General features: G+C 47.3%; 12 protein-coding genes across 12 annotated transcripts; 3 read left to right on the top strand and 9 right to left on the bottom strand.

The window, feature by feature from the left end:
• Positions 1-2,436: 2,436 nt before the first annotated feature.
• Positions 2,437-3,243, bottom strand: N7469_010165 (S-adenosylmethionine-dependent methyltransferase; the record flags this gene model as incomplete). The annotated part of the gene is made up of 1 exon (XM_056649070.1): positions 2,437-3,243. The coding sequence occupies one exon, from the start codon at positions 3,241-3,243 to the stop codon at positions 2,437-2,439; it is 807 nt and encodes a 268-aa protein (XP_056496201.1).
• Positions 3,244-3,643: 400 nt separating this feature from the next.
• Positions 3,644-4,211, top strand: N7469_010166 (succinate dehydrogenase assembly factor 3; the record flags this gene model as incomplete). The annotated part of the gene is made up of 3 exons (XM_056649071.1): positions 3,644-3,859; positions 3,947-4,046; positions 4,108-4,211. 3 exons carry the CDS (start codon positions 3,644-3,646, stop codon positions 4,209-4,211), a joined length of 420 nt encoding a protein of 139 aa, XP_056496202.1.
• Positions 4,212-5,045: 834 nt separating this feature from the next.
• On the top strand, positions 5,046-5,663 carry N7469_010167 (GNAT family N-acetyltransferase; the record flags this gene model as incomplete). Its single annotated transcript, XM_056649072.1, has 3 exons — positions 5,046-5,214; positions 5,323-5,432; positions 5,493-5,663. 3 exons carry the CDS (start codon positions 5,046-5,048, stop codon positions 5,661-5,663), a joined length of 450 nt encoding a protein of 149 aa, XP_056496203.1.
• A 542-nt stretch (positions 5,664-6,205) lies between these two features.
• N7469_010168 (KAR9 family protein) lies at positions 6,206-9,348 on the bottom strand (the record flags this gene model as incomplete). Its single annotated transcript, XM_056649073.1, has 2 exons — positions 6,206-9,289; positions 9,337-9,348. 2 exons carry the CDS (start codon positions 9,346-9,348, stop codon positions 6,206-6,208), a joined length of 3,096 nt encoding a protein of 1,031 aa, XP_056496204.1.
• A 1,558-nt stretch (positions 9,349-10,906) lies between these two features.
• N7469_010169 (uncharacterized protein) lies at positions 10,907-12,412 on the bottom strand (the record flags this gene model as incomplete). Its single annotated transcript, XM_056649074.1, has 1 exon — positions 10,907-12,412. The coding sequence occupies one exon, from the start codon at positions 12,410-12,412 to the stop codon at positions 10,907-10,909; it is 1,506 nt and encodes a 501-aa protein (XP_056496205.1).
• Positions 12,413-13,057: 645 nt separating this feature from the next.
• Positions 13,058-14,261, bottom strand: N7469_010170 (alternative oxidase; the record flags this gene model as incomplete). The annotated part of the gene is made up of 3 exons (XM_056649075.1): positions 13,058-13,568; positions 13,647-13,937; positions 13,996-14,261. 3 exons carry the CDS (start codon positions 14,259-14,261, stop codon positions 13,058-13,060), a joined length of 1,068 nt encoding a protein of 355 aa, XP_056496206.1.
• A 926-nt stretch (positions 14,262-15,187) lies between these two features.
• On the bottom strand, positions 15,188-15,853 carry N7469_010171 (acylphosphatase; the record flags this gene model as incomplete). Its single annotated transcript, XM_056649076.1, has 5 exons — positions 15,188-15,367; positions 15,435-15,504; positions 15,600-15,612; positions 15,715-15,745; positions 15,839-15,853. The coding sequence occupies 5 exons, from the start codon at positions 15,851-15,853 to the stop codon at positions 15,188-15,190; spliced, it is 309 nt and encodes a 102-aa protein (XP_056496207.1).
• A 440-nt stretch (positions 15,854-16,293) lies between these two features.
• On the top strand, positions 16,294-18,436 carry N7469_010172 (putative glycerol:H+ symporter (Gup1); the record flags this gene model as incomplete). Its single annotated transcript, XM_056649077.1, has 4 exons — positions 16,294-16,543; positions 16,613-16,680; positions 16,771-17,346; positions 17,420-18,436. The coding sequence occupies 4 exons, from the start codon at positions 16,294-16,296 to the stop codon at positions 18,434-18,436; spliced, it is 1,911 nt and encodes a 636-aa protein (XP_056496208.1).
• Positions 18,437-18,643: 207 nt separating this feature from the next.
• On the bottom strand, positions 18,644-19,543 carry N7469_010173 (putative HIT finger domain protein; the record flags this gene model as incomplete). Its single annotated transcript, XM_056649078.1, has 1 exon — positions 18,644-19,543. One exon carries the CDS (start codon positions 19,541-19,543, stop codon positions 18,644-18,646), a length of 900 nt encoding a protein of 299 aa, XP_056496209.1.
• A 589-nt stretch (positions 19,544-20,132) lies between these two features.
• On the bottom strand, positions 20,133-20,661 carry N7469_010174 (uncharacterized protein; the record flags this gene model as incomplete). Its single annotated transcript, XM_056649079.1, has 3 exons — positions 20,507-20,661; positions 20,334-20,439; positions 20,133-20,213 (listed from the first exon to the last, which is right to left on the bottom strand). Exons 1-3 carry the CDS (start codon positions 20,635-20,637, stop codon positions 20,133-20,135), a joined length of 318 nt encoding a protein of 105 aa, XP_056496210.1. The 5' UTR covers positions 20,638-20,661.
• Positions 20,662-21,724: 1,063 nt separating this feature from the next.
• N7469_010175 (uncharacterized protein) lies at positions 21,725-22,353 on the bottom strand (the record flags this gene model as incomplete). The annotated part of the gene is made up of 2 exons (XM_056649080.1): positions 21,725-22,151; positions 22,217-22,353. 2 exons carry the CDS (start codon positions 22,351-22,353, stop codon positions 21,725-21,727), a joined length of 564 nt encoding a protein of 187 aa, XP_056496211.1.
• A 636-nt stretch (positions 22,354-22,989) lies between these two features.
• N7469_010176 (uncharacterized protein) lies at positions 22,990-23,229 on the bottom strand (the record flags this gene model as incomplete). Its single annotated transcript, XM_056649081.1, has 1 exon — positions 22,990-23,229. The coding sequence occupies one exon, from the start codon at positions 23,227-23,229 to the stop codon at positions 22,990-22,992; it is 240 nt and encodes a 79-aa protein (XP_056496212.1).
• Positions 23,230-23,594: the final 365 nt, after the last annotated feature.

Genomic DNA, 23,594 nt, shown 5'->3' on the forward strand with positions numbered 1-23,594 from the left:
ACTAAGACCAAATGCCGGACTGAGCGATATGGAGCAATTGCCAAGTCTTGCTGTCGTTAAACTTACTGTACGTATTGCGTCTGTAATTTCGCAAGTTGTAGTGTTTCATATAGAACAATAAGATGTATTCGGATTTTGGATAGTAACTGGTTGTATTTCTATCGAATCGAAATTAAATATGGAGGTTGCATACTCTAGCAGTGATTTTGGACTACAATTTCTTACATACAGTATATACAGTGACCAGTGTCAGCATTAAGCCAATGATATAACTGAACGCCAGCTGCATTTGTTGGTTTGCGTAGTCGTTAATGCCAAGACTGTCTTTCCGATGGCCCCCCCTGTTTAGTGTGTACGGGTCGGGGATATCGGGAAGTAAGAAAATGGACCCTGTCATGCGACAACTAGCACCGATGAACGCTTGCTTTCGCCGACGTACAACCGATATAGCGAGCAATCATCCCTTCTATTGAAGGATTTGATAGTCCAAAACATCCAGATATCAGGATCAACAAGGCTTTTACCCCTGATCGACCAAGAGTCAAAAAGGGTAAACGCCTAAGGAATACTAGTACATATGAGACAAAATTCAGAAAAATCACTTGGATGTTAGATTCTCCATATATGGTAACTAGTCTGTGCAGTCCTCTGAATTTAAACCCCCGAAACTTACTTAAATAAACGTCGGGCACAATCCGTGCAAAGGATTGGATCAAGAAAATTCGCAACGACTAGCTCGAACAGGAAATAGAGTACCAGCTTTATTGATCCACGAGTCAGACCGGTGGAGAGACAGCGGCTTGGTCATTAATTAATAGGTGATTTTCATTGGATTCAACCTAGAAAAGTCAAGCAGGCGCGGGCCCTGGCCGAAATACTATCTTACTTTTGTACGGAATACAGCCGAAATAAAGTCTTTCTAAAGACTTTTTTTTTAAAAAAAAAAAAATTGTAGTTTACTTTTTGGCTGACGCGTGCAACTCCACGTTTTGGATAATTGTATCAGATTCTGCCCATGATTTTGAAATCATGACTTGAAGGGTACTTTATATTGAAATTGGGACTATGTCTCGAGTTCTCGAGCAAGATAGTACACGTGATTGTCTCGTCTCTTCCACCCTAATTCTCTCAATGAATGGTCTTGAAACCGTAATATTTCGGTGACCCCCAGAAGCTGTCTCCGAATTGTCTCCGAAGATCGGAAACTACGAAGGTTTCCCCGGTTCTGAATTGGTAAATAAGGGTCTTTCTCGGACGCGTCGGCTTCTTCGTGAAGCTTGGCGAAGGCGCTATGTGGGTTGACGCCCTACCAACTGGAGACAGCCTTTTGTCAACAGCGTATTCCCGATGCAGTAAGCTCTACATAATACTAACTCGACCACCAACGCCACTGTTGATCACAGCTCCCTAAGAAAAACACGTAGTGGTTCGGGCAGATATGAAATCACACCATCGCCAAAGCCAAGCCCAGGAACCATACCACTGGGTGTCCTTGGGGGGAGGGGAGAACCGAATACTAAAGAGATGCGAAGTCATCACTAACTTCATTGCAATAAACTTTGCAGCAACATGAGGATTGGCCTTATAGGTCACTATTCGAATGATTGATTAGTCCAGATACGATTACGAAGTACTATACGGAATATATACCTATAGGTATAGGTGAGAAATCAATGATAGCTATCCTAAACAGGTAAAGCTTTCACGGTAGTTCCTTGTATTTCCTTTGTTGTTGAGTAGACCCGAATTTCTGGGTGTCAATTAAAGTTCACGCAGTCGTCTCATTTTGATACTTCCCTCCTGAAACGAAGGAGATCACCTAGATAGACCCAAATACTATGCGTTTCGGGGCCCAGAGACCAAGGTGTTCCGAAAATTCAATGCCGTTATACATAGTACAATCGGGCAAATTTGAGGGCCTTGGTCACTCGCTCTAGGGCCTTGTCTATGACCAGCCGCGTGGGTCGAACAATTGCCCCGAGTCAAACTATATTATCTCCTTAGCGCTGGTGGTGCCGCATCCCTGTCTTCTCATTCATTCCCAAAAGGGATTGGACGTTGGCGCTGCGTTCGAGGGGAATAGTACAGAGTAGTACGTGGCAGACAGACTGAGGGCCAAAAAAGATTGAGGATTCGGGGTCACAGTCATCGCCCACCCTTTCGATTAAAAAAACTTTGGAATAAATTTTCCAACCATGGAAAATATCGAGATGTTTTCCTGCAAAAGCAGCTGCCATTGCCCTGGGGTTCAACTTGTACATTTTCCATTTGATATGTTGACCATAATGTGATATACCTCAGAGCTATTAACCATTTTGGAGTTATAGTGCCCGCTTTACCCCGAGTTTGATATTTATATTGGGATATCGGCGCCCCTGGCCTTTCCAACGCTGATTGTCGACAAAAACCTAGGGCAATGGGTTGATCTCCTCCCATCTAAAAGTTTTCGCTTCTCCAAATCCGAACAATGACCAACTTTTCCCAACCAGCTTGCATCCCGCTGGAACCAACCGTCTCAGCACTCCAGCCACCCCAGCGGCGAATCTGCTCTTTTACATCCTCGGGTCGATTTTGCTTACAGAAAAGCACATAAGCGACTCCACGGTCTGACAGAATGGTGGGAATGGCATCTAGCAACCTGTTCGTTGTTTCCATTCCATCGGCACCGCCCGCATAAGTCAACGAGAGAAAGAAGGAATCTTGGTCGAATTTAGCAGAACGAGATAATCCAGCCAGTGCAGAAGGATCGTTCTCTGACTCCGTTGGCAAGCGCGGTAATTCTTCTGATGGGACATAAGGTGGGTTGAAGAGGAGCACATCGACGCTGCCAGGTCGAAGAGCTGTGCATAGGTCGCTCGTTAATGAAGAGATATAAATGGATTTGGGAATGGAGGTTTCTGCGCTCTGTTGTTCGGCTGATATGGCTCCAGTTACAGTTTCTCGTGTTGCCAAGCAGGCATTGCGATTCACGTCTGTTCCCAACGTGAGGATGTCCTGTCGTCCAAAGATCTTTTGTGACTGTGCCGCAACGAATCCCAGAACAACCCCGGAACCAGTGCCTGCCTCTACAACGAGTGGTACCGAGTTGGAGACAGAGTCAGGCGAGGTGTTTTTTTGGAATCTTTCTGATAGCCATTGGGACTCAGATGCGGACGCAAGAGTATCCAAAAAGAGATACGAGTCCTCGGAGGGCTCGTAAATGGTGTCAAATGCGACATGGGAGGTGTCTGGTGTAGGCAGCATCTTTTCGGGTGCTCGAAGATTTAAAATAAATGATCACAAATATGAATTTTCCCAAGTCCAAGGTTTTCTTGTATCTGGCGATTTCAACGGGTTTCTGATATCCGACTCTGTCGGGCCCGACAGCAACGAGATCTGATCGTAGGTTATACGAGCTTAATAACAAAACATCATTGGTCAATTAGCCTATTCAACTTGGCAATCAAATATTTGTTTCTTTTGGTTGGATTCCCAATAGTTAAAAAAAAATTGAATGCGGTTGACGCCAAAAGTGAAAAGCGCCGCGGCGGGCGGTCACTCGCCGCCTTTCCGGCCCAAAAAAGACTCCCGCGGGACTTCAGAAACAATTATGTCATTCCCCAGTCGCAATCAAAGTCTCAACCTTCAGTGATCGCTTCCCACCATGCGTCTCGCCCACCGTCTACTCATGGCCACGCCGGCCTCAATCGGCTCCAAGTCTAGTCTTACCGAGGCTCTCGCTCTCCTCCCTCCGCTGCAGCTGTATCGCCGCCTTTTGCGCGTCCATCGCAAACTCGACCCCGAAATGCGCGTACTTGGTGATTCTTATGTGAAGAAGGAATTCCGCGCACACAGGAATGCCGAAAACCCGTTGCATATTGTATGTTTGATCCAGAAATAGTGTTGCCAGTCAACTAGGGTGGGGGGAAAGGCTGAAGGATAGCAGGGCTGACATTGGCAAATGCAGATCGGATTCTTGACTGAGTGGCAACTCTACGCTCAGAAACTGGAGGGTGATAATTGGGCTGGGGAGAAATTGGATAAGTCAAAATTGGACAAGTTGAGCGGTAGGGCACTCATTGTGAGGTTGTGATACTTTGAGCTTCCTTTGCTAATTCGACCTGATAGATCAACAACTCGGACAACTGTTTGAGCTTATGCAGGCTATTCGCAACCCGGAGGCTGGCGGTAATGGCGAGGGCGAGGGCGATGGCGAGGGAGAAAAGCAATAAATTGGTCTGTCATCGGCAGCCTCTATTACTGGGAGATGCGGGCATCTCTCGATGTCTGTACAGACCTTGTATACTAGTATATCTATAAACACCGCATATGTACTAAATCAATTGTACGTCTATTCCAATAAGGCCCATCATTTCAATGTAATTCCTTGCTACAGAGCGCTATGGAGCTTCCGATCCAATTCCTACAGGAAGACTGGCACTATATTTTCAGTATCATCTCCATAGATATGATGATCACATCATTGCAGCGATATCGAGAATGTGCACTGCTCATCCAACATCTCAGTTTGAAATTGACACAGTCTCAAACACGCATGGCATTCCAGCCAGAATGACCTACTCTTCTTCTGATTATCTTGCCAACAAGCATAATGATATGATACTATCTATCTTCTAGCAACTTCTTGTCAAAAGAAGGGCGGAGTCTAGAAGAACTTACATAAGGCCCCGCATCGGCAATTCCAACAAGAGAGAATATCCGTATATCCCACAGTATAAACTAAATTCCTTCCTTCATAATCTGCAATTGATCAGATTATAGCCTGGAAAGAGCCATACAATACTTATTCGGGAAAGTACTGCACAAAGTCTCTTTAAAAATGCCTGCTCTACTGGAAGACCCCTCCACACGCATCCCCCCCACCTCAAGCACACTCAAACGCCGCATCAACACTATCACCACGGCAAAGGACCCTACCTAAAGCAGAAAATGCAGGTGTAACACTCTATCCAATCTCCAAGGGCCCTGGAAGTCTACCTCAGGACCTCAGCGCGTTCCTACATGCCGAGTTTAGCGCGGAAATTGAGCGTGGAGCCACGTACCCTATGGAACAGGCCATGTCTCTAGATCAATTCCGAGATTATTGGTTTGGGACATTTGCCGTCGTGGCCGTTTTGGATGAGGAGGGTGCAGCTCCTGGTGAAGGTTTGAGAGAAGGGAGGAAGTGGGAAGATGTTTGTTTGGGGACTTTTTATATCAAGCCTAATTATCCTGGTGAGTTTATTTCTGATTCTTTTCTTTACGCAAGTCGTTTAAGTCAATATATGAGCCGATTGCAAAGTGAACGAATGCATGTGCATTACGTGCTGACTTCAATGTTAGGCCGTTGCTCGCATATTTGTAACGCTGGCTTTATGACCACCAACGCAGCTCGTGGGAAAGGCGTTGGACAAGTTATGGGTGAAACATATCTTGAATTCGCACCTCAATTGGTAAATTATTCCTCACATTACGATGTGGTATATCATTATACTTACTGACTCCGCCTCCAGGGATACAAATACTCTGTTTTCAACCTTGTCTTCGCTAATAATCCAGCCTCCATCCGGATATGGGAAAAGCTTGGCTTCAGCGTTATTGGGCGTGTACCCAAGGCAGCACGGTTGGCTAACAGTGAAGAATTGGTGGATGCATTGATCTTTGGAAGGGAACTTGGAAATTAATCAATGCCAATTATCTTTGATGAATACCTACTCAAAGGTATTCATGACGTGGTAGTACTACTGCTAGTTAACTACCTAGGTTAGCCAGTACTACAGTAGGTACAAAAAAAATAGAACGGGAAAAATGCAAATCTAGAATTCCAGGTTCAATTATAAAAAGACACATTGGAGTAAACTACAAGGGGTAAATATTCACATCGATTGAAGGGAGAAGGATGAGAGAGGTAGGACTTGGTAGGAAGAGGAAATCGATGAAAACAAGAAAACCGGAAAAAAATACAAATTTAACCCAACGCTCAGACCATACCATGCAACAATGGGGATATCACGCAAACCTAACCCTCAAGAAAGTATACCTCGCACCTTGATCATCTCAATGACTGAGACTGCAGGCACAATGCATAATGTAGAGAAAACACAGAAACAAGTTGATACAGGATATGAATATGGAAATGATGATTGAGTAGCTGAGGGGATGAACCAAAGGAGGACAGTAGTTATGCCTATTGTCAAGAACGAGCTTGAGCATTAGCTGCAGTGAATCATGCTCTCCACGGTGGGCGTGCATCGAGCTTCTTCTGCGCGGCTGTCCGGTCCTTCTCTGCGCGAGGCCTTGGCAGTGGCAGCAAGCTCATGCGCTTGTTTCCAGAATGACCGAGCGCTGTGCCAGGACGTGTGGATTTGGTCGGGCTGTCCATGGGTTCCTGCGTTGATGATACACTGCGGCTGAAGACACCAGCAAAGCTTTGTCGACTGCGTGGTGTGTTCGACATGCCGGATGAACTAGAGACACCAGAGGCTCTGCGAAGTCGACTGTAGGGGGGAGGGTCGAGGAGGGAAGACTTCACTGGAGTAGGCGAAGTAATATTCCTCGAAGGGCTTCGGGATGAGGAAGCGAGACGGCTGGAAAGCCGACTGAGCGAGCGGCCACCGGGTCCAGCACCAGGAGCCGGAGAAGCGGACATATCACGTCGAAAAGCCATTGTGGACGATGGCCTTGTTGTACGTGGTGGAGCAGAGGACTTTCGGTGGGTGCTGGGGGTGATTGCACTTAAAGTCTTGAAGTTATGTCCTGTATCAACATCCCGTGTATTGAAGCTGGGATTCCAGCGCGGACGGTTGGGTACTGTGGACGGTGGCTGCGGCGTGCGAGATAACCTGCGGCTTGCTGGAGTCGGGGTGGTTGCATAACTCGCCTTGGACGGCGGTGGAGATCCCATGCCCGATGGAACTGGAATCGCAGACTTGCGTCCAGTGGTGATTGGTTGTGGTAGACTTGAAAATCTTCGCGCGTTGGACATGTTCGAGCGTGTTGTACTGCTACCGGCAGAGCTTTCACGGCGACTTGATCCACCCAAAGGTGTTTTATATGTACTGCCTCCTATGATGACAGATGACGCCGGCGAGCTTCCAGGTGTATCAATAGCACTACCTGCAGCTGGACTATCCACCGTAACTATACTGGATATAGAGTCCCGTAGCTGTTGACCCCTGACTATCTGGACATCTTCCAGAGATGCATCCATAACCCTAATACTCGCTTTCAGAGCATCCGTTCGGGATTTCATATCAGATAGTAATCGCAAGACTTCGCCATTGAGTGTCAACCGGTCGTTAATACCCTTTTGAATGATGGTGATGACGCGCTCAATCGCAGGAAGGTAATGCGTTTTTTTCGTCTCGTATGTCTCAATGCGCTTGGTAAATGCCCCAGGATTACTAACCGGCGAGTTTGTTTCCAATCCTTCCTGGAGCTTAGAAAGACTACGCTCGACCGATTCAAACATCTTCTGCGCTTGGCTCCCGGCATTACGGAACACCATGATCCACTTATCCTCTCCCAGTTCTTTTTGTAAAGCCTCAGAATCAGTCTGAAGAACCTGGAAGCTTTTCTCTAAGCGCTCTTTCCGGTCATCAAGCTCTTCGCACGCGCTAGGGAATATTGACTCTGCCCTGGATTGGAACATGGACAGTCGCATTGGCAAGAAATCCAGGGATGCCCGAAGAGGCTGCATGCGGGCAAATAGGGCCATGAGATTGGCGGTGGAGTCATCCTGGGGAGTCTTGATGATGGGCGTATTAGAAGCACTAGCCATTATAGCACCGAGGCTCATGCGATTGTGTCCGTGGGATCGACCTTTGGATGGAGACTCTTCCACTATCGTTTCAAGCTCGTTAATATCAACACCGCCACTAGCTTCAGGGCCATTGTCCATTAAAGCCTGGTGTCGCTTTTCCTCCATCTCGAAAATCATTCCACTAAGATTGTCAATTTCCATGCCGACGTCACCAAGTACATTTGACCACAGTTCTTCCCATTCCATGGCCAGTTCCACCTGTTGCTTCACGCCTCTGAGTTTACTCTTGATTTGCGCCCAGTTCTGTAAGATGCTCTCCATCTGACTGACAATGGTCTTCAGGTTCTCAGAGTCGACGGTAGCCACATCGTCTCGAAGCTGTACGTTTTCAATCGCAGTGACGTAGACATTGACCAGAGACTCAAAGCGGGTGATCGCTTTGTCTACTCCATCAAGACCCTCTCGACCACCAGCTGCTGCCCATTCCACATCGTCCTCGGCGTCCAACCCACTTAGTACATCCGATGCTTTTTTGATCCAATATTGAATTTGATCTGCGTGACCATGTAGAGCGCGCACTGCTGCAAGGGCTGTTTGGATGTTTTTTATACTTGTCTCGAGTGCGGTAGGTTGAGGGAGAGGTATGGATGTGAGCTGGGAGAGTTGGTTGCTAAAGGAGGCGCGGGAGAAGGAGTATATTGATTCGGGTCGTTGTATATTGGTGGAGTTGAAGTAGGACTGAGTGTTGGAGGAAGAGGAGAGGGTATAGTTATGACCGCTGGGACGATCTTTTGGCGGAGGGGAGGGAGCGGACTGTTCTTCGCTCCGTTTCGTGTCGTCAACATATTTCTCGAAATCGGTACGAGTATCCTGAGCCCCATCATTGGGAAGCGATTCTGACTCCGGGCCAGCGCCCAGCTGAACGGGAAGGGGCTCCGCTACATACATGGATGTCGGTGGAGGGCTGTTTGTTTGATGGGGGGCGGTCACCGGAGGTTCAGCGGCAGCCTGAACAGATGTCTCTGGGCCCTCAACAACCACGTCGGTATGGCCTGAGCCCTGCGCATACGCCTCGTTCACTTCACGAAGAAGATCGAGACTGGGAAGTTCTAGCCTGTTCGACACGGTCCGCTTTTGGGTTGGTGTTTCGTCCGGGGAAGTGGGCGTCGGGCCAGCCCACGCTTGACCTCTTTTTTCAACCTTGATCGACAAGTCCTGATGTAAACTGTCTAGCTCCTTCAGATGCTGTTCCGGGATCCGACCAACTGCGCCGGCGTTGCGGTTGTTGTTACTGTTGTTGAGAGTCTTGGAGCTACCATCTAACAACTTCACCCGAGCCGCAAGAGCGGGCGATAAGCGACGAAAGATATTCGGCTTTGAATTCTTTTCGGCGCTAGAAGGCTCTGGTAGAAAATCGTCGTCTTGGTTACTACTGCCGATACTCCAAAGAGACGATTTGGACTTTAGACGGCGGAGAGGGGAAGGTCCGTGTTCATTGGGGGAGTCGGAGACGGAGACGCGGGGGGAGATGTAGACAGGATGGACGCGCTAGGAGACAGCGCGATGTCAGTCGCCGAGGAAGTTGGATGGTCGACTGTGGCATGCATGAGGACAGGCCCCGGGGGCAAGTTTGGAGGTGAAAAGACGAAGAAAGTAGAGAAGGGATGGACCAGGAATGTTTCGTCGTGTCTTGTTCGGTAAAGGGTAAAATAAAGGGTGGGTAATTTCCCTCACGTTGCGCCGGTTCACGTTGACGTTGGCCTTCTTCTTCTTTTATTGTTTGAGAAAGGAAAAGACAGGTTGGGGAAAGAAGAAGGGGACAAAGGCTACATGACAAAATGAATAAGAATTGATTTGGAAAAAAAAAATTTGGGCAGCAACCGGTAAGGAATTGAGACAAGAAAACGAGGGATGAAAAGGCCAGAAGGTGACTGCAGGAAAGGGTACATCCGACTCCGCTCGATTTACTATGGGGCTCTCAGGTACCCTCCGCCGGCATGCAGTTGAAGGGGATCGGCACGATGATCAGAGACTTGAGGTCATATTATATCAGTATTGAACGAGATACCAGATTACTCTATGAAGACTATGAAATGTTGACTATGAATGGAATTACTAAACCATCGGATAGCCAAGGTAGTTGGTGTTATTGTATGTAAACAATAGGGGCCACATTATGCGGAATACCATTAGCTATACGAAGTATATAGAATAGGAAGTCCCAATTACAAGCTTCACTATGAATCAACACTGACAATAAGGCTGCTACTACTATCGACGACCACTTTCATCATGCTGCGTTCGGGAGATTGCTGGTGGAACCCTAATATGAATGAAATCATTGTCAACTTCACCATCATGTCTCATGATATCGTCTCGGAAGCCACTATAGTAACGAAGAATAGTTAGTTACCGTATCCTGTACTATGTACGGAGTACTCCGTATGTACTTTCGAATTATCTAAACTCGTCTGGGTCTAGTAGATGCATCTATATGCATGCAATATTCATGATTTGGAAACTATTCTCACTGATATACTATGTAGCATTAGTAGACTATCATCCATACTCCATTCTATCATCAAATTTGAAAGCATCTACTTCAGCCCAGGCCTAGGATATCCTACATTACTTTCAGTCTGTTACTGGTATCATTCACAATTACTTTGAGCTCAGGCGAGGTCCAAATTTCACAAAAGTTGGACTTAGTTCAGGGGCGCAGATCATATGCCCATGTGCCCTAGTGCTGGACCACAGCGGCCTCGGGCCCAACGCTCTTCCGTGACGCCTGCTTCTCCACAGGTTCGAGCACAGTCTTCATGGGATTATGGTAAGTGTGAAGTGACATAAACAGTGATGTATATATATATATATATATACTGATCAATTAGGCGTAGCCTCATCTATATTGTTAAGGAGTACAAACAATGGAGAGGAAACAATGCAAGCGCAATCCCGAATAGGACCGGCAATAGGCCAAAGAAGAAGACGTAAAAGACATACAAACCCAGCACCAAATGCGGAGGTGGGCAGAATAGTGCGAGACTATTCAGGGGTATCTAGCCAAGTGCCCAAGAGATTCAAAAACACAAAATAAAAATAAGCAAAAAGTGAGAATTAGAAAACGACGGAGATGCAAACAGTTCTCTTCAAATCAAGCCAGCACTAGGGGGGTCTTCCCGGGTTGGCTGCTTGCCAATCTCGCACCAATTCTTCACGAACAGTCTTGCACCAGGCTAACAGTGCCGCGTCGAATTGTTTCCAGGCCATGATTGTGCTGTTCTGGACTATCCCCATCACATCAACCACCAGTCGAAGTTCCCACCGCAGTTCGGCTGCTTTCACCCAAAACCGCAGGTTTTCCGCTTGCCGGTAAGGCTTGGCGATGTCCTGATGGAAGGCTTTAATTTCCTCAAAGGGTCGCTTAGACTTCTTGACGGCAATGTTGTGCAACTGCACCAGGATCCGACCATCGCGGAACCGGTCCAAAAATGGAGTCGGGCCTGGATCTGTACCTTCGTCTTCCACGACTGGAGTCCACTCCGGCAGGGTGTGACCACCAGGCATTAAGCTTCGGAGGAAAGATTCCTCGCGGGCTCGCTCTCGTCCAGTCCAGTCGCCGCGGGCCCAATCCCAATTCTCCCGCTCTTGCGCCTCAAGATCTTCCAATGCTTTCTCCCGGACTAACATGGTGCGGACACTCGAAATCCATCCTTTAATAGCGTCCCGTTCTTCATCACGAAGTCCACTGGCAAAATGCCGAGCGGCCCAGCGTTTGAGAACCTCCAGAACATTAAACAACTCCTTTCGAATTTCCCGTTCAGTTTTGATTGATGCTAGGCGTTCCGGATTTTCGTGCGTTGTGTAGTAAATTTTGGCCGCCCGAATTGCATTGGTCACATCATCTAGGATGCACATTCCCTGCGCTTCCTCCTTCGTTTGCGGGGTTGGAATCTGGTTGGAAGCTTCATCTTCCGGTGACTCAGGAATGTCGCTTGGGGAAAGACTGGATCGAAGTGACTCGCGGGATTGAGGCTCCGCACCATTTTCAATGGCTTCCATATTGGCATCTGCTTTATCCAACGCCCTCTGCAAGTCGCGACGCAGGGACAGAAGATCTGGAGGAGGTGGTATATGATGTGTCTTTATGCTATAGGTACTGACCGTAGGTGGCAGCATCACCTCACCATCCTCATCTTCCAAACTCAGATCAGGTTCTGGAGATTCAGTCATTTCTGTCGGGCTGGCTGACAGATCGGCCATGTGTTGTTCATTGGGGGTGATCAGCACCCGTGGCACGTTCTCCGCATTCTTCTTCTTCACCTCTCTGCCTCGGCCAGTCTTTCCATCTAACAGACCTGTCCGAGCAAAATAGTATTGTAAGTGGGCGATACTGCCCAAACTCATGACGCTGTCACGGTGTCGAGCTGACTCGGAGAACTCGGCACCAAATGCGCGAATGTATCCATGTCGGCGGGACGATGTTGAGACGGTCGAGCGAGCATCGGCCGAGGTTGCAGATGAGGCGGAATGGGAGGAGACAGAGGAGAAGGTACGGTCCGGCGAAGAATATGAGGAGATTGCCGGCGTGGCTGGAACTGAGGGAGATGGTGAAGAGGCTCGAATGGGAGGCTCGACAGATTCAACGTCAACAGGTTGCGGCTCTTCCATAATGCGTGGCGGAATGATCTGAAACGGTTGTTGCACCAGCTGGGCCACAGAAGAAAAAAGTTCCCACAAAATGATATGAATATTTTGAGGTACACCGTAGAGCAAATACCAATTGTCGAAACGTGCGGGCAAGAAGATCGACGAGCAAGTGGAAGAATGAAACAATCTCAAGATTTGAAAAGAGACCAACAGTAAGGATCGCAAGAGGTGGTCGCACGGCCAACGCATCAATCGGAGGTTTAATGAGAAGTGGAAGATCGCCGGCCGAGAATCTTCTTTGAGCCAAAAGGGGGAATGGCCGGCTAACGGGGGAACACTAAAAAGGGGGAAATGCGGGTCAACGCTACACAATTTGATTAATTGTTAATTCTGTTGCAAGTGTAAGAGGTAAAGAGTATATTAAAAAAAATGGTCTTTATTTGGGAATATGCTGTATGTAATTGATTCACAGCCTCCTCCCTCTCTTCTTCTTCTTTCTTATTCATCTCGCTCATTGTATTTGTTGTTGTACATTTTGAAGTGGATGCCCGGACGGGTTTAGCCGGTGCCCCGCGTTCGCGTCCCAAAGCATTCACCACAAGGTTGGCCCGCGCGGTAGAGTGGAGTACTTCTCGCATTTGTAGGGTTTGGGATATCGTCAACATCTTAGAAGACTTCTTTCCTCTCCCATCCAGTTTCTTTCAGGTTTTCCATTCCCTTTGTTGGGTGAATCTTGCTTGGGTCATGATACCTGGACTGATAAGGATTGGGATCACTGGTCTGGCTGAGATTGCTGAGAGTATGGTTGACCTCCCGGTGCTTGGCTTCATCTGCACGAATGTACAGTAGCAGATCTTTCATGGTGCGCTGACCCTCTGGCATTTGCCAATAGTTCACAGCAATCTCGGGGGCCTGAAGAAGGTCCCATTCGGGGAGCTTGCCGTCCTCAATCTCTTGGATTGCGCGTGTGTAGGTAATAACCGCCTCCTCTTCCAAGTATCCCACGAAACGATGGCAAATGCGAGGAGAGATAAGGTAGGATACGAAGAATCCGTTAAAGAAGACGCCTTGTGCTCCAAGAACCATTAGCCGCATGAACCAGCCTGGTTCGGCTAATTTGAGGAAGGTCAATAGATGCATGCGCTCATTGAATGCCTCTTCCAGCAAAGTTTCGATCCTGATCAAAACAAGTATTGTCAGCAAGTTATTCTTCTCTAGCCATTATGTATATATCTTCTTTTGGAATCGCACGTACCATCCGTTATCACGCTTCATTCGTCGAAGACTGTGCAAGTGTCGTAACATACCGCCCACCATGCCGGGCACGCCTGCAACGCTCTCGAGGAAGATGAATCGAGTGAGCCATTTCTTCTCCGTCATGTTGAACCTTGCCGGTAAGGTCTGGCCGGGTTCTGGGTGTTTGTATGCAGTGAGCAGGTCCATTCCCCATCGGAATAAACGAACAGTGCCTAGGGCTACCCAGTCGGACCAGTCTTTGGCATTTCGGTGAGCAATACGGATGCTTCGTACCTGCTCATCAGTGTAGCTTGAAAAGAAATCAGTTGCCGTCATCAAATGGGAATATGCAGGATATATTATCTTACACAGGATGATTCCATGCTGAATCTACCTCTTTCACGCCAGGAGTATGTGGTGGTGGGAAAAACTCTTTGGTTTGATTTTGTTGTGTCGATGAGATGAATCTTTTCGGGATTCGTGTTACTGGCGAAGGGCGTTTGTTAAGTCGACAACAGCCAGGATACGAGGTGACTGCGGCGCCTGAATAGGCCCGTGCAATCAGAAAGACGTATGATTGCGGTCGTGCTGCCACCCGTAAGGGCGTCGACGAGATGGCCGATAGTGAATTCATGAGAATGATTTGGGTTGATAGATGAGATATGGTAAGAATAAAGTGGATTGTAGGTATGTAGCTGGGTGATTCTCTGAAAGAAAGATGACTTCAGCCAGCGTCAGACCCCAGCCTTTTATACGAGACAGTCCAAGAAAATTCTTTCGTAGATCAAAGCCCGGATACGAGAATCCAAATCAAACCTGATTCGAACCAGGAATAGAATGCGGCTGTACCTGGATGACAATACCCGTCTCTCATTGGCGGGTTTGTACACTTCAGGGTACTGTAACTAAGCGTTTAGCTATATCATGCCCCCACATTAAGATCGTCGCAGAGCGGCTCCGATGCATGTTCATCGGAACCGATAGAAAACAGGTTCTATTATAACTCAACATATACGAACAAAAACTAAATCAAAATGCCTTCCCATTATCCTAAAAATGGTCGGCCATAATGGTTCCTGAATGTTACCGGTTATCCGATTACCGTAATTGTCAGCCTGAGAAAGCAGGTGACCTCGGGAAGAGTCGGGCAATTTTTGCCTGCGAGCACATTTGAGTCACGGCCTCCCGAGAAAATATCGGCTTCAGACGCCGTTAACATTACGGGATTTGTAAGGCACCTCACCGGTGGCATATTACAGCTATTGATGGATCACGAGCTAAATCTGACATTTTTCTCTCCCGATGCTCGCCGAATGATAAAGAGTTTGTCAGGGGTGGACATCGACATATGTATATTTGGTGTGTAGATTAGCGTGGTCATCATGGTGAGTATACAACGCTACTTCTAGTATCTTGAATTCGCAGTGGACTCAGAATAATCACTTAGCTCGGGTTCAATTGAAAGTTCATAAATTAACCCTTGTGAACGAACTAGTACAATAAATTTGATATCTTGAATGGATAACAGAAAAGACAAACAATAACTTCCAGTGGTGCGGATCAACTGTCAGAGGGAAATCTAGATTCCATAGTCCGCATCACGGCAAAATGGTCCTCGTCCCCTTTAGTATCCATCAGCTTCTGCTCAATCTTCACGACGTGAGCCATGCGGGGTCCCTGATCGAGCTGTTGAAAAAGCTTCTTGATTGTCTCATCATCCCCTTGGACCTCGCCTTCGACCTGAAGCGGATATCAATTTAGTCTGATTCCATACCCATCGAGTCAATAAGAGGGAAGGAATACTTACGCGACCGCAGGTGGTATTACGACACCAGCCTGTTAGACCATGACTTGTTGCACATTTCTGAGTAAAGTCACTATTTGATTTTGGGTTAGCTAAGTGATGGTTTTCATTTCGCAGCTTCAAACATGATGTCATAGTTCAAGTCAAGAAGCGGATAGATGATCGTACCGGTAACCCACACCTGGACGCAGAGTTAGCGGTGGACAAGATACGAAGAGCAAATATCGCAAAATAGAGAGCAAGGAGCCATATCGAGTATTGGGCCGGTGTAAGTATCTCTTACCTTGGACGGTGCCGTGAACTCGAAACGCAATCTGAAGATGAAAATCAGCTGTAGTTCTAGGGACTCATTTTACGAATTTTCTTCGAAGCTAAGACATGGTAGTGTGTGAAATATACTGACATACCCGTTTGGCGTTCATGATATCGAGTTAAGCAAGTCTGATATATAGTACAGTATACTTCTTAAGTGTATTTAGATAGTGGAGGAAGAGTGGGTTGAAGTACCAACGAGTGTATTCGATGATAGGCGGTGCTGATCTAATCCCCTTGACTACTTCAATATTTATCTACTTCTAGCGCTCGAATAAAAAAAACCCCCCCCGCTCTTAGATAAAAGCAGCATTATTTCAATCAGATACATGATCTAAATATTTATTTTTGGCTAACTAACCAATCTGTACATAGTACTAAAAATCCATTTTATACTGCACTAACAATAATCAGTGCCCGCTAATTGGGGGTTTACCAATTGGTGGTGCCTCGGCCCCCCCTGAGACACTCCGCCAAAATGCCCAAGACACTCCCCGAGTAAACAGTTCTCCTCCAAACATCCCAGCCTGCGCCATGCCACTGGCCTAAAATGCCTTCCCTTTTCGCATGGCTTCGGCGCATCTATTCGCTCGATACTCTTGACACTCGCTTTACGGCCTCTGCCATTACCCCTAACAACTCCACGGACACGCGACCCGCCGCAAAAGATGCCCGCGCCAATTCTATTGCCCAAAATGCTCGTCCTTCACTCTGGCGCACCCCCGAGTTCTTCGTCTACTACCTTTTCTTCATCACGCTCGTTCCGTTGATGTTCAAGACCGTCATCGATGCCTCGAAGGGTGAGTGACGTTATTGTCTCTGGATGAATATCGGGTCTGATCACTGATTGTGGACCTGCGAAATCTTAGAAAGCAACCCTGCCTACGCTACATATTCCGAGCTGCTATCACCGGGCTGGATACCAGGTCGTTTAGTGGTGAGTCTACATACGCGATGGACTCTGCTCCCGATGGGCTCTTCCTTTCAGCATAGGAGTTAGCTGACCAGTTCATCTGTATCACAATAGGACAACTCCGATGCACAGTACGCAAGCGTTCGTGATAATATCCCCTACCTTTTCCTCCTCCTAGTTGCGCATCCCATAGCCCGTCGGGCTTACCAGTCCTTTTCTCGTCGCCCCAATGGTGGAACCAAACAACCCTCAGTGGCTACGGCCGGAGAAGTGCAGTTTGACCAGCGTATGCGATTTGATTTTGCATTTGGAATCATCTTCATCGTGGCACTTCATGGTATCTCGGCCTTAAAAATATTTTTCATTCTTTTTGTGAACTATCGGATTGGCAAGAGTCTTCCTCGGTCTTACGTCCCTGCTGCAACATGGACCTTTAATATCTGCATCTTGTTCGCGAATGAGCTACTTGGTGGGTATCAATTGGAGCCCATTGCCATGTTTCTGTCTCCAGGCTCTGGAACACCGAGCGAGAAGGCTACTCTTCTGGTTCAATGGGCCCGACAGCTAGATGATTTTGGGGGTATAATGCCGCGGTGGGAAGTTCTATTCAAAGTTACTGTCTTGCGTTTGATCAGCTTCAACATGGACTACTACTGGAGCGTCGACTACCCCGCTGCGAGCCCGATTGAAGTAAGCCCTCACCACTTTGTTACATTTGAACATCTGCTCCCTTACGGAACGTCAACTGACCGAGTTATACAAGAAGAAACAACTCGACCCTACAGCCCTCTCGGATAGAGATCGAGTCAAGATCCCTGCTGAGCCGGCAGCTTTCACCCCACGCAATTACATCGCCTACATCCTATATTCCCCATTATATCTAGCCGGTCCCATCTTGACTTTCAATGATTATGCGTCTCAGCAGCGATATACAGCACCTTCACTGACTCGTACCCGCACCATTCTTTATGGCGTTCGATTCTTCCTTACCTTTCTCTGCATGGAATTCATTCTCCATTATATCTACGCAGTGGCTATCTCAAAGGCCTCTCCTGATTGGTCGGTCTTCACACCAGGTCAACTCAGTATGTTGGCATTCTTCAACCTGCACATCATTTGGTTGAAACTTCTCATTCCATGGAGGTTCTTCCGTCTCTGGGCACTTGTCGATGGAATCGATCCCCCAGAAAATATGGTTCGTTGTATGTCCAATAACTTCTCTGCCTTTGCTTTCTGGCGCGGCTGGCATCGATCCTTCAACCGCTGGATTGTCAGATACATTTATATCCCCCTTGGCGGTGGCGGTGGTGGGCATCGTCCTGCTGGCGCAAAGCCTGCATCGTCATCATCACAATCATCAGGCATCATGTCCAAAGCTCTGCAAATCCGCAACTTCTTGCTGGTGTTCACCTTTGTCGCTCTTTGGCACGATATCAACCTCCGCCTATTGATGTGGGGTTGGCTAGTAACGCTCTTCGTTCTCCCAGAGGCTTTGGCTGGTATGATGTTCCCTGCCAAGCGCTGGAGTTCACGCCCGACGACATACCGTGTCCTTTGCGGCATGGGGTCTGTTGCTAACGTTTTGATGATGATGATTGCCAATCTGGTTGGATTTGCTCTTGGTCTGGATGGTATGAAGGATCTACTTGCTGGTCTAACAGGCTCATATTCCGGCATTGCCTATATGATTTCCTGCTGTATCGTGCTATTTGTCGGTGTGCAAGTCATGTTTGAAATTCGGGAGGATGAGTTGCGCATGGGTATCAACTTGAAGTGTTGAGTGAATTTGTGTTCAGTTTGGACATTCCATTTCCTGTCCGATACGCCATTGTAAAACACCAAAGTTTGCATTATAATAGCATTAAAGTCTCAAATGGTTCAAATTATGCTAGTGTACAGTAGCCATGATATTCGTAGAGTCATTAAGGTTCACTGAGACAGAGTCTCTTGGAACAGTAGTATACAATTTGGCAGCTTCAGTGCCGCTTTAAAAGAAGGCCCCACATCTTGAATCCTCATGAACACGATAACAATCAAGTCCGCATGTTCGCACATGACAATTCTTGCACCTGATCTTCCCCCAATATCCACACATACAGCAGAAATTCCGCGGTGGCTGTGACTCGTGCGGCGGTGCGGCACGCGAAGCATTATATGAAAGTGGAGGTTCGGCAAGAAGTAGCTGCATGATACGATCTGATGGCATAGTCGGGGCATAGGAGCGAAGTAGAGGATCGTTATCGTGCTCAGTTTTAAGCAACTTCGGCTTCAGTTCTTCCGCATCATTCTCGGTCTCCGCATCGGTGGTCTCTGGCTGCGAAGGCGTAGGTGTAGACGTAGACTCATTTTCCGCATTCATTGCAGCAGAAGGCCGTTTCCTGCGCGCTGGCGTGACAGCAGAAGGAGTCGTTACAGGCGTCGAGCTTCGTCGCGCAGCAGCAGCCGCAACTGCAGCTTTACCCGTCTTCGCAGCAATATTCGCATTAACAACCCCTTGAACCGTACTCATACCACCGCCACCCGCAGCGATGGCAGCTTCCTCGTCATCGAGATGATTCTTGAATGTCTTCTGCGACTGCAGGATTCGCCGGACGTTCGACGTAGTCTTTTCGCGGGTTTTGCGCGCTCCGGCCTCTTTTGCTTGTTTCACGGGTACTGGGATAGCTACGTCCCGCTGATTTTCACGGTCTAGCTCGGCAATATGTCGTGCAATTGCATTTGCGCGCCGCGAGGAGATGTCGCCGCCTTTGCCGGCGTCGCGAATTCCGCGTTTGCGGCCGAGGGTCGGGGTTGTAGCGGCTTTGGATGGGTTGAAGCCTCGATCGGCGACGTAGCTCCAGCCCGGTTGGGCGTATGAGGTTGAAGGGAGGAGCTCGACTCGAAACATGGTAACTTTATTTAGGTCGGTAGGGTATTCGGTTTCTGGAGATAGACATTTGGGCACCACCGCGCTTTAAAGAGCTGGGAAATGAATCTCAAGTCCGGCGACGATGGCGCGTATTCTCACACCGCCTTACTTTTCTGCCTGATTATGTCGGCCAATCACAGCGAAGTTAATCGAATATCAAAAGAGGTGCGACTTTGAATTGTAGCTACGCAGAGTCCTAATTTATGTATCCTTAATGCCAGTTTGATATGGAAGAGACTTCAAAGCTTAAAGAAGCCATTGCCAAGGAACAGTTACAGCTTGCTCCATCCGGTGTCAGCGTAACGGCAATTGAAATCAACACTTTGTTAAGGCCCAATCGCGACAGGTGAACATGCTGGTGTTTAATTGATATTTTCGAGGACTCTTGTTTTTGAAATTTATGATATGCCATTCTTGCAAATTTTAGCCAATCATAAGTAACAGTAGGAGCGTGTCATCTCAGTGGCAGGTCGATCAAGTGAAGATGTAGTACAATTCAGAGGTTCAAAGTGGAGTAATCATGCATGGATAAATACATTGGGAAGATTTCCGGAGAGTAGCAGATCTCTTATTTCTTCTTCAGCTGATCGACCTTGCCTTCCAGCTCGGAGATGTAGGATTGTAACTTGATAGTAGCAGATTGAAGAGCCTATACAGAAGAAGACCCCATTCCCAGGACAAGCCAAGCAAGGCCAGGGAAGAAGGGTTCGCACGTTTAGTCAAATATTCAAGAAGGAGAAGAAGGCTATAAGGTTAGTGCAGAGCTTACCGAAATATCCTGACTCAACATCTCATTGGAGATACGGTAGTCTCCAAGCACATAGTAATAGACCGACGCACCGGCAGCAACAGCACCGCAGAGGAAACCAAAGACTCTGCATATGGTTAAAACCCGTAAATTTTACAATCGTATTTTAGGAGAAAAAAGATTACAATACATACCCTCCTCGAAAAGCGCCGACGGGCTTCTTTGCGGGCAGCGCTGCGGCCTCCCAGCGGGGACGGGAGGTCGAGAACGGGCGGGCGATGACGCGTGCGCGTAAGGGTAGGAACACTTTTGACCGAGCGCTCATCGTGAGTGGATTTGCCAACGATCTCAATAGTACATTCCAGGTCAAGTTCTGGATTGGTTGTATGATAGAGAAAGAAATTCGGTGGCGAGTGCAGAGGTGAACAAAGGAGGTGACGTTGTTGCGGAGGTCACGGGCTCCGGCGGAAACGGTTGGAGTCTATACAAGTCTGGGGTACATAAGCTAATTTACGACCTACTCACAGTACAATATTGCCATCAACACGGCCTCGGGTTTTTTTTTTTTCCTTTTCCTTTCCCTTTTTTTTCCTTTTCCTTTCCCTTTTTTTTCATTTATTCTTTCTTGAACAAATGATGTTGACGCTGGCTCTATAATATAAACTAGTGCAGTTCTAAGGCTATCATTCATTACCATACAGTAGCCTGCTAACAGCCTATAGGCATCGACAGAACCCACCCGACCCAAAACCCAACCCACTGGATTAAATGAGTTAAAAATAAATACAAAAAAAGCCTCATGGGAATCAATTTTTGCGTAAATTGTATATTTTTTTTTGGAGAGTGTAGGACAATATGCCAAACCAAGACTGTTTCAGAACCAAAGATAAATGTGTTTGCTCTGTTTACACCAAAATGGGAGTCCAGAGTATTTCCATCGTAGATTCTGGATTTTGGGCTTCAACCCAAAGCCTTGCAATGAGTTGAAGAATTGGAGCCAAGATCAAAACTGGGTCGAGTCAGATGAGTTCTGCCGTATGCCTTGATATAGCTAAACTAAACGGTTCTAGCACTTCTCGACTGTGTGAGGTTACCAATGGAAGGGTTATATCTTCGAATCTACAAGGTTTGTTTTCTCTATCTGCTAGAAGGGAAAGTCCACGAAAGGCTCAATATCAGCGTATATTCTAGAATATGGCTTTGCCTAACCGAGACTGAAGCAGTTACTGGTTAAAATTCACTCCAAAATTCACTCAGAAGCGTTTCTCGGGAGACATCAACCGCCCAATCCGAGGATTCCAGCTCGGCTATGGCAGGTCCCTAAACTCAGAATCCCTTCCGATGCGGAAGGGGGTTTTTTCGATACAGTAGCAATGGACACAATGGTATAGCCGACATTCTCAGGGGGAACTCTACAGGATATCCGGATTGGTCGTGTCCTTGAGACCATCCACCATAGAGGTTAGAGATAACCACGGTCCCAAAAGAGAGATGGTGACACCGAATGCATTTATCTCGGGCATAAACCAAGTCGAGCGGATCCGACCTAGCACCGCGTATTTCCTGGCCGCATATAGAGTCTGCAAGGTTATGGGGAGGTAGGGACCGGCTGAGCCAGTGACGACAATTCGATCGCCGGTTTTCTTGTACCCAGTTTCAGTCCATACACAACGGTGTTCATATTGACATACAAGAGCTGGGCACATGGCTCCTCCAGTGATGCTCTCCTTCCAGTGGATATTCGCTGGTAGGAAAGGCAATTGTAACAGACTTGTTCGTTCATCTATGCCTTGTGCTCCGGATCCGAGACTCGTTGGAGGGAAATATCGGGATTCACGGCTGCATTACAGATGAAAAGGTCGATCGAGCCACATTTATTTTATCTTGCTGGCTGAAAAAAGCACCCATGGCTGATCTTCTGGCTTATGCTTCGTGGAAAGCAGGTCTTTTGTCGAGCCTGAGCTGACTGAGGATGCGGCCAGCTGGTTGAGCGAATTCGGTATCGTAGGCTACCAGCATGGTGGTTGTAATTCACTGCCATGGATGGTATCAAATATAGAAATATATGCAGACCAAAAAAGGACGATTGAGATTCACCTTGCAAAACCAATATCTCGACTCACTCCACCATCGAAAAGTACATATGAAAAATATGGGGAAGCTGGGCTACGAAAGGTGCGAATGGTGCAAGTGGCGCTTCTCGCTTTCATGTAATATGGGCAGCTTGATATTCCCGGGGGAGGGGGGATGAACTCCCCCTTCTAAATTGCCTGCTAATCAACCTGGCAGCGCTGATTTCTGTTGTCTCGAAGTTCATTCAACCTCGTTTTTTCTACACTACCGTCTCAAAACCCTGGCCGTTGATTTCTTTTAACCCGAGAGCTCACGACATAAATGCCTCAATGGGTGATACTTCTTTTCAAGAAATCTGACACTCTGGAAAATATAATATGGATTAGCACTACGGTTATCCGCTTGTACTTTGTTATCTTTGGGCACTTTCGAAGCCGATCCCCGGCAACCCGAGTAGTAAAGAGGCGGTTAGAAAAACAACATACAACACAAAGTCAAGAGCTGGATACTATCCAGCCCTTGACTAACTGGATGACTGCGTTAAACATGAAACTCCAATCGCCTATCGTACGGCTCTATACGGCCTCTGGGAAAGCCCTGCTGGTTATTGCAGACTATCAAGAATCCCAGGATATCGTAGTCCGGTGGCATCTTTATCCATGATATTGATAACCTGGTCGAAAAGAACGTCCAGACTTGCATAAATACCATCATCAAAAACGTATTCCTTGTCTTTGGACAATATTTCGACCGCATTGTGGATAAACTCCCTGGTGCTACCCTTGAGAAGACATCCGTAGAGTAACCTGGCTTTTTCGAGTGAATCCAATATGCCCTTGCTCATATTATACTTGCCATGGTTCTCGCAAACACAAATACATCCTCATTGTCGCAAGCTGTTTTACTGCTGTGGCTGTTGCGATAGCCAATATAACGGGCATTCATGAGAACACACAAGAGTGGGTGCAGTTCCCATGGCCATGGATAATCCTCAACGGGGTTTCAGTTATTTTCTTCACCATTGTCTCAAGATTCTCATCTGTGCCACATACAGGGTACAAGGAAGCCTCGGACGCCAGCTGACTATCCACGAATTCAAGATCCTTCATCTTTTCTTTTCGAAATTCGATATCAGACTCAAAGGGAACTGCTTCCAGACCACAAAACTATCTCTGTTGCTCCGAAAGCAATCTTGTTGTAGCGAAAGGG

This window comes from Penicillium citrinum (assembly GCF_028827155.1).
Source record: "Penicillium citrinum strain IBT 23319 chromosome Unknown utg000009l:1.0-4274883.0:1.0-4276374.0, whole genome shotgun sequence".
Taxonomy (NCBI): Eukaryota; Fungi; Ascomycota; class Eurotiomycetes; order Eurotiales; family Aspergillaceae; genus Penicillium; species Penicillium citrinum.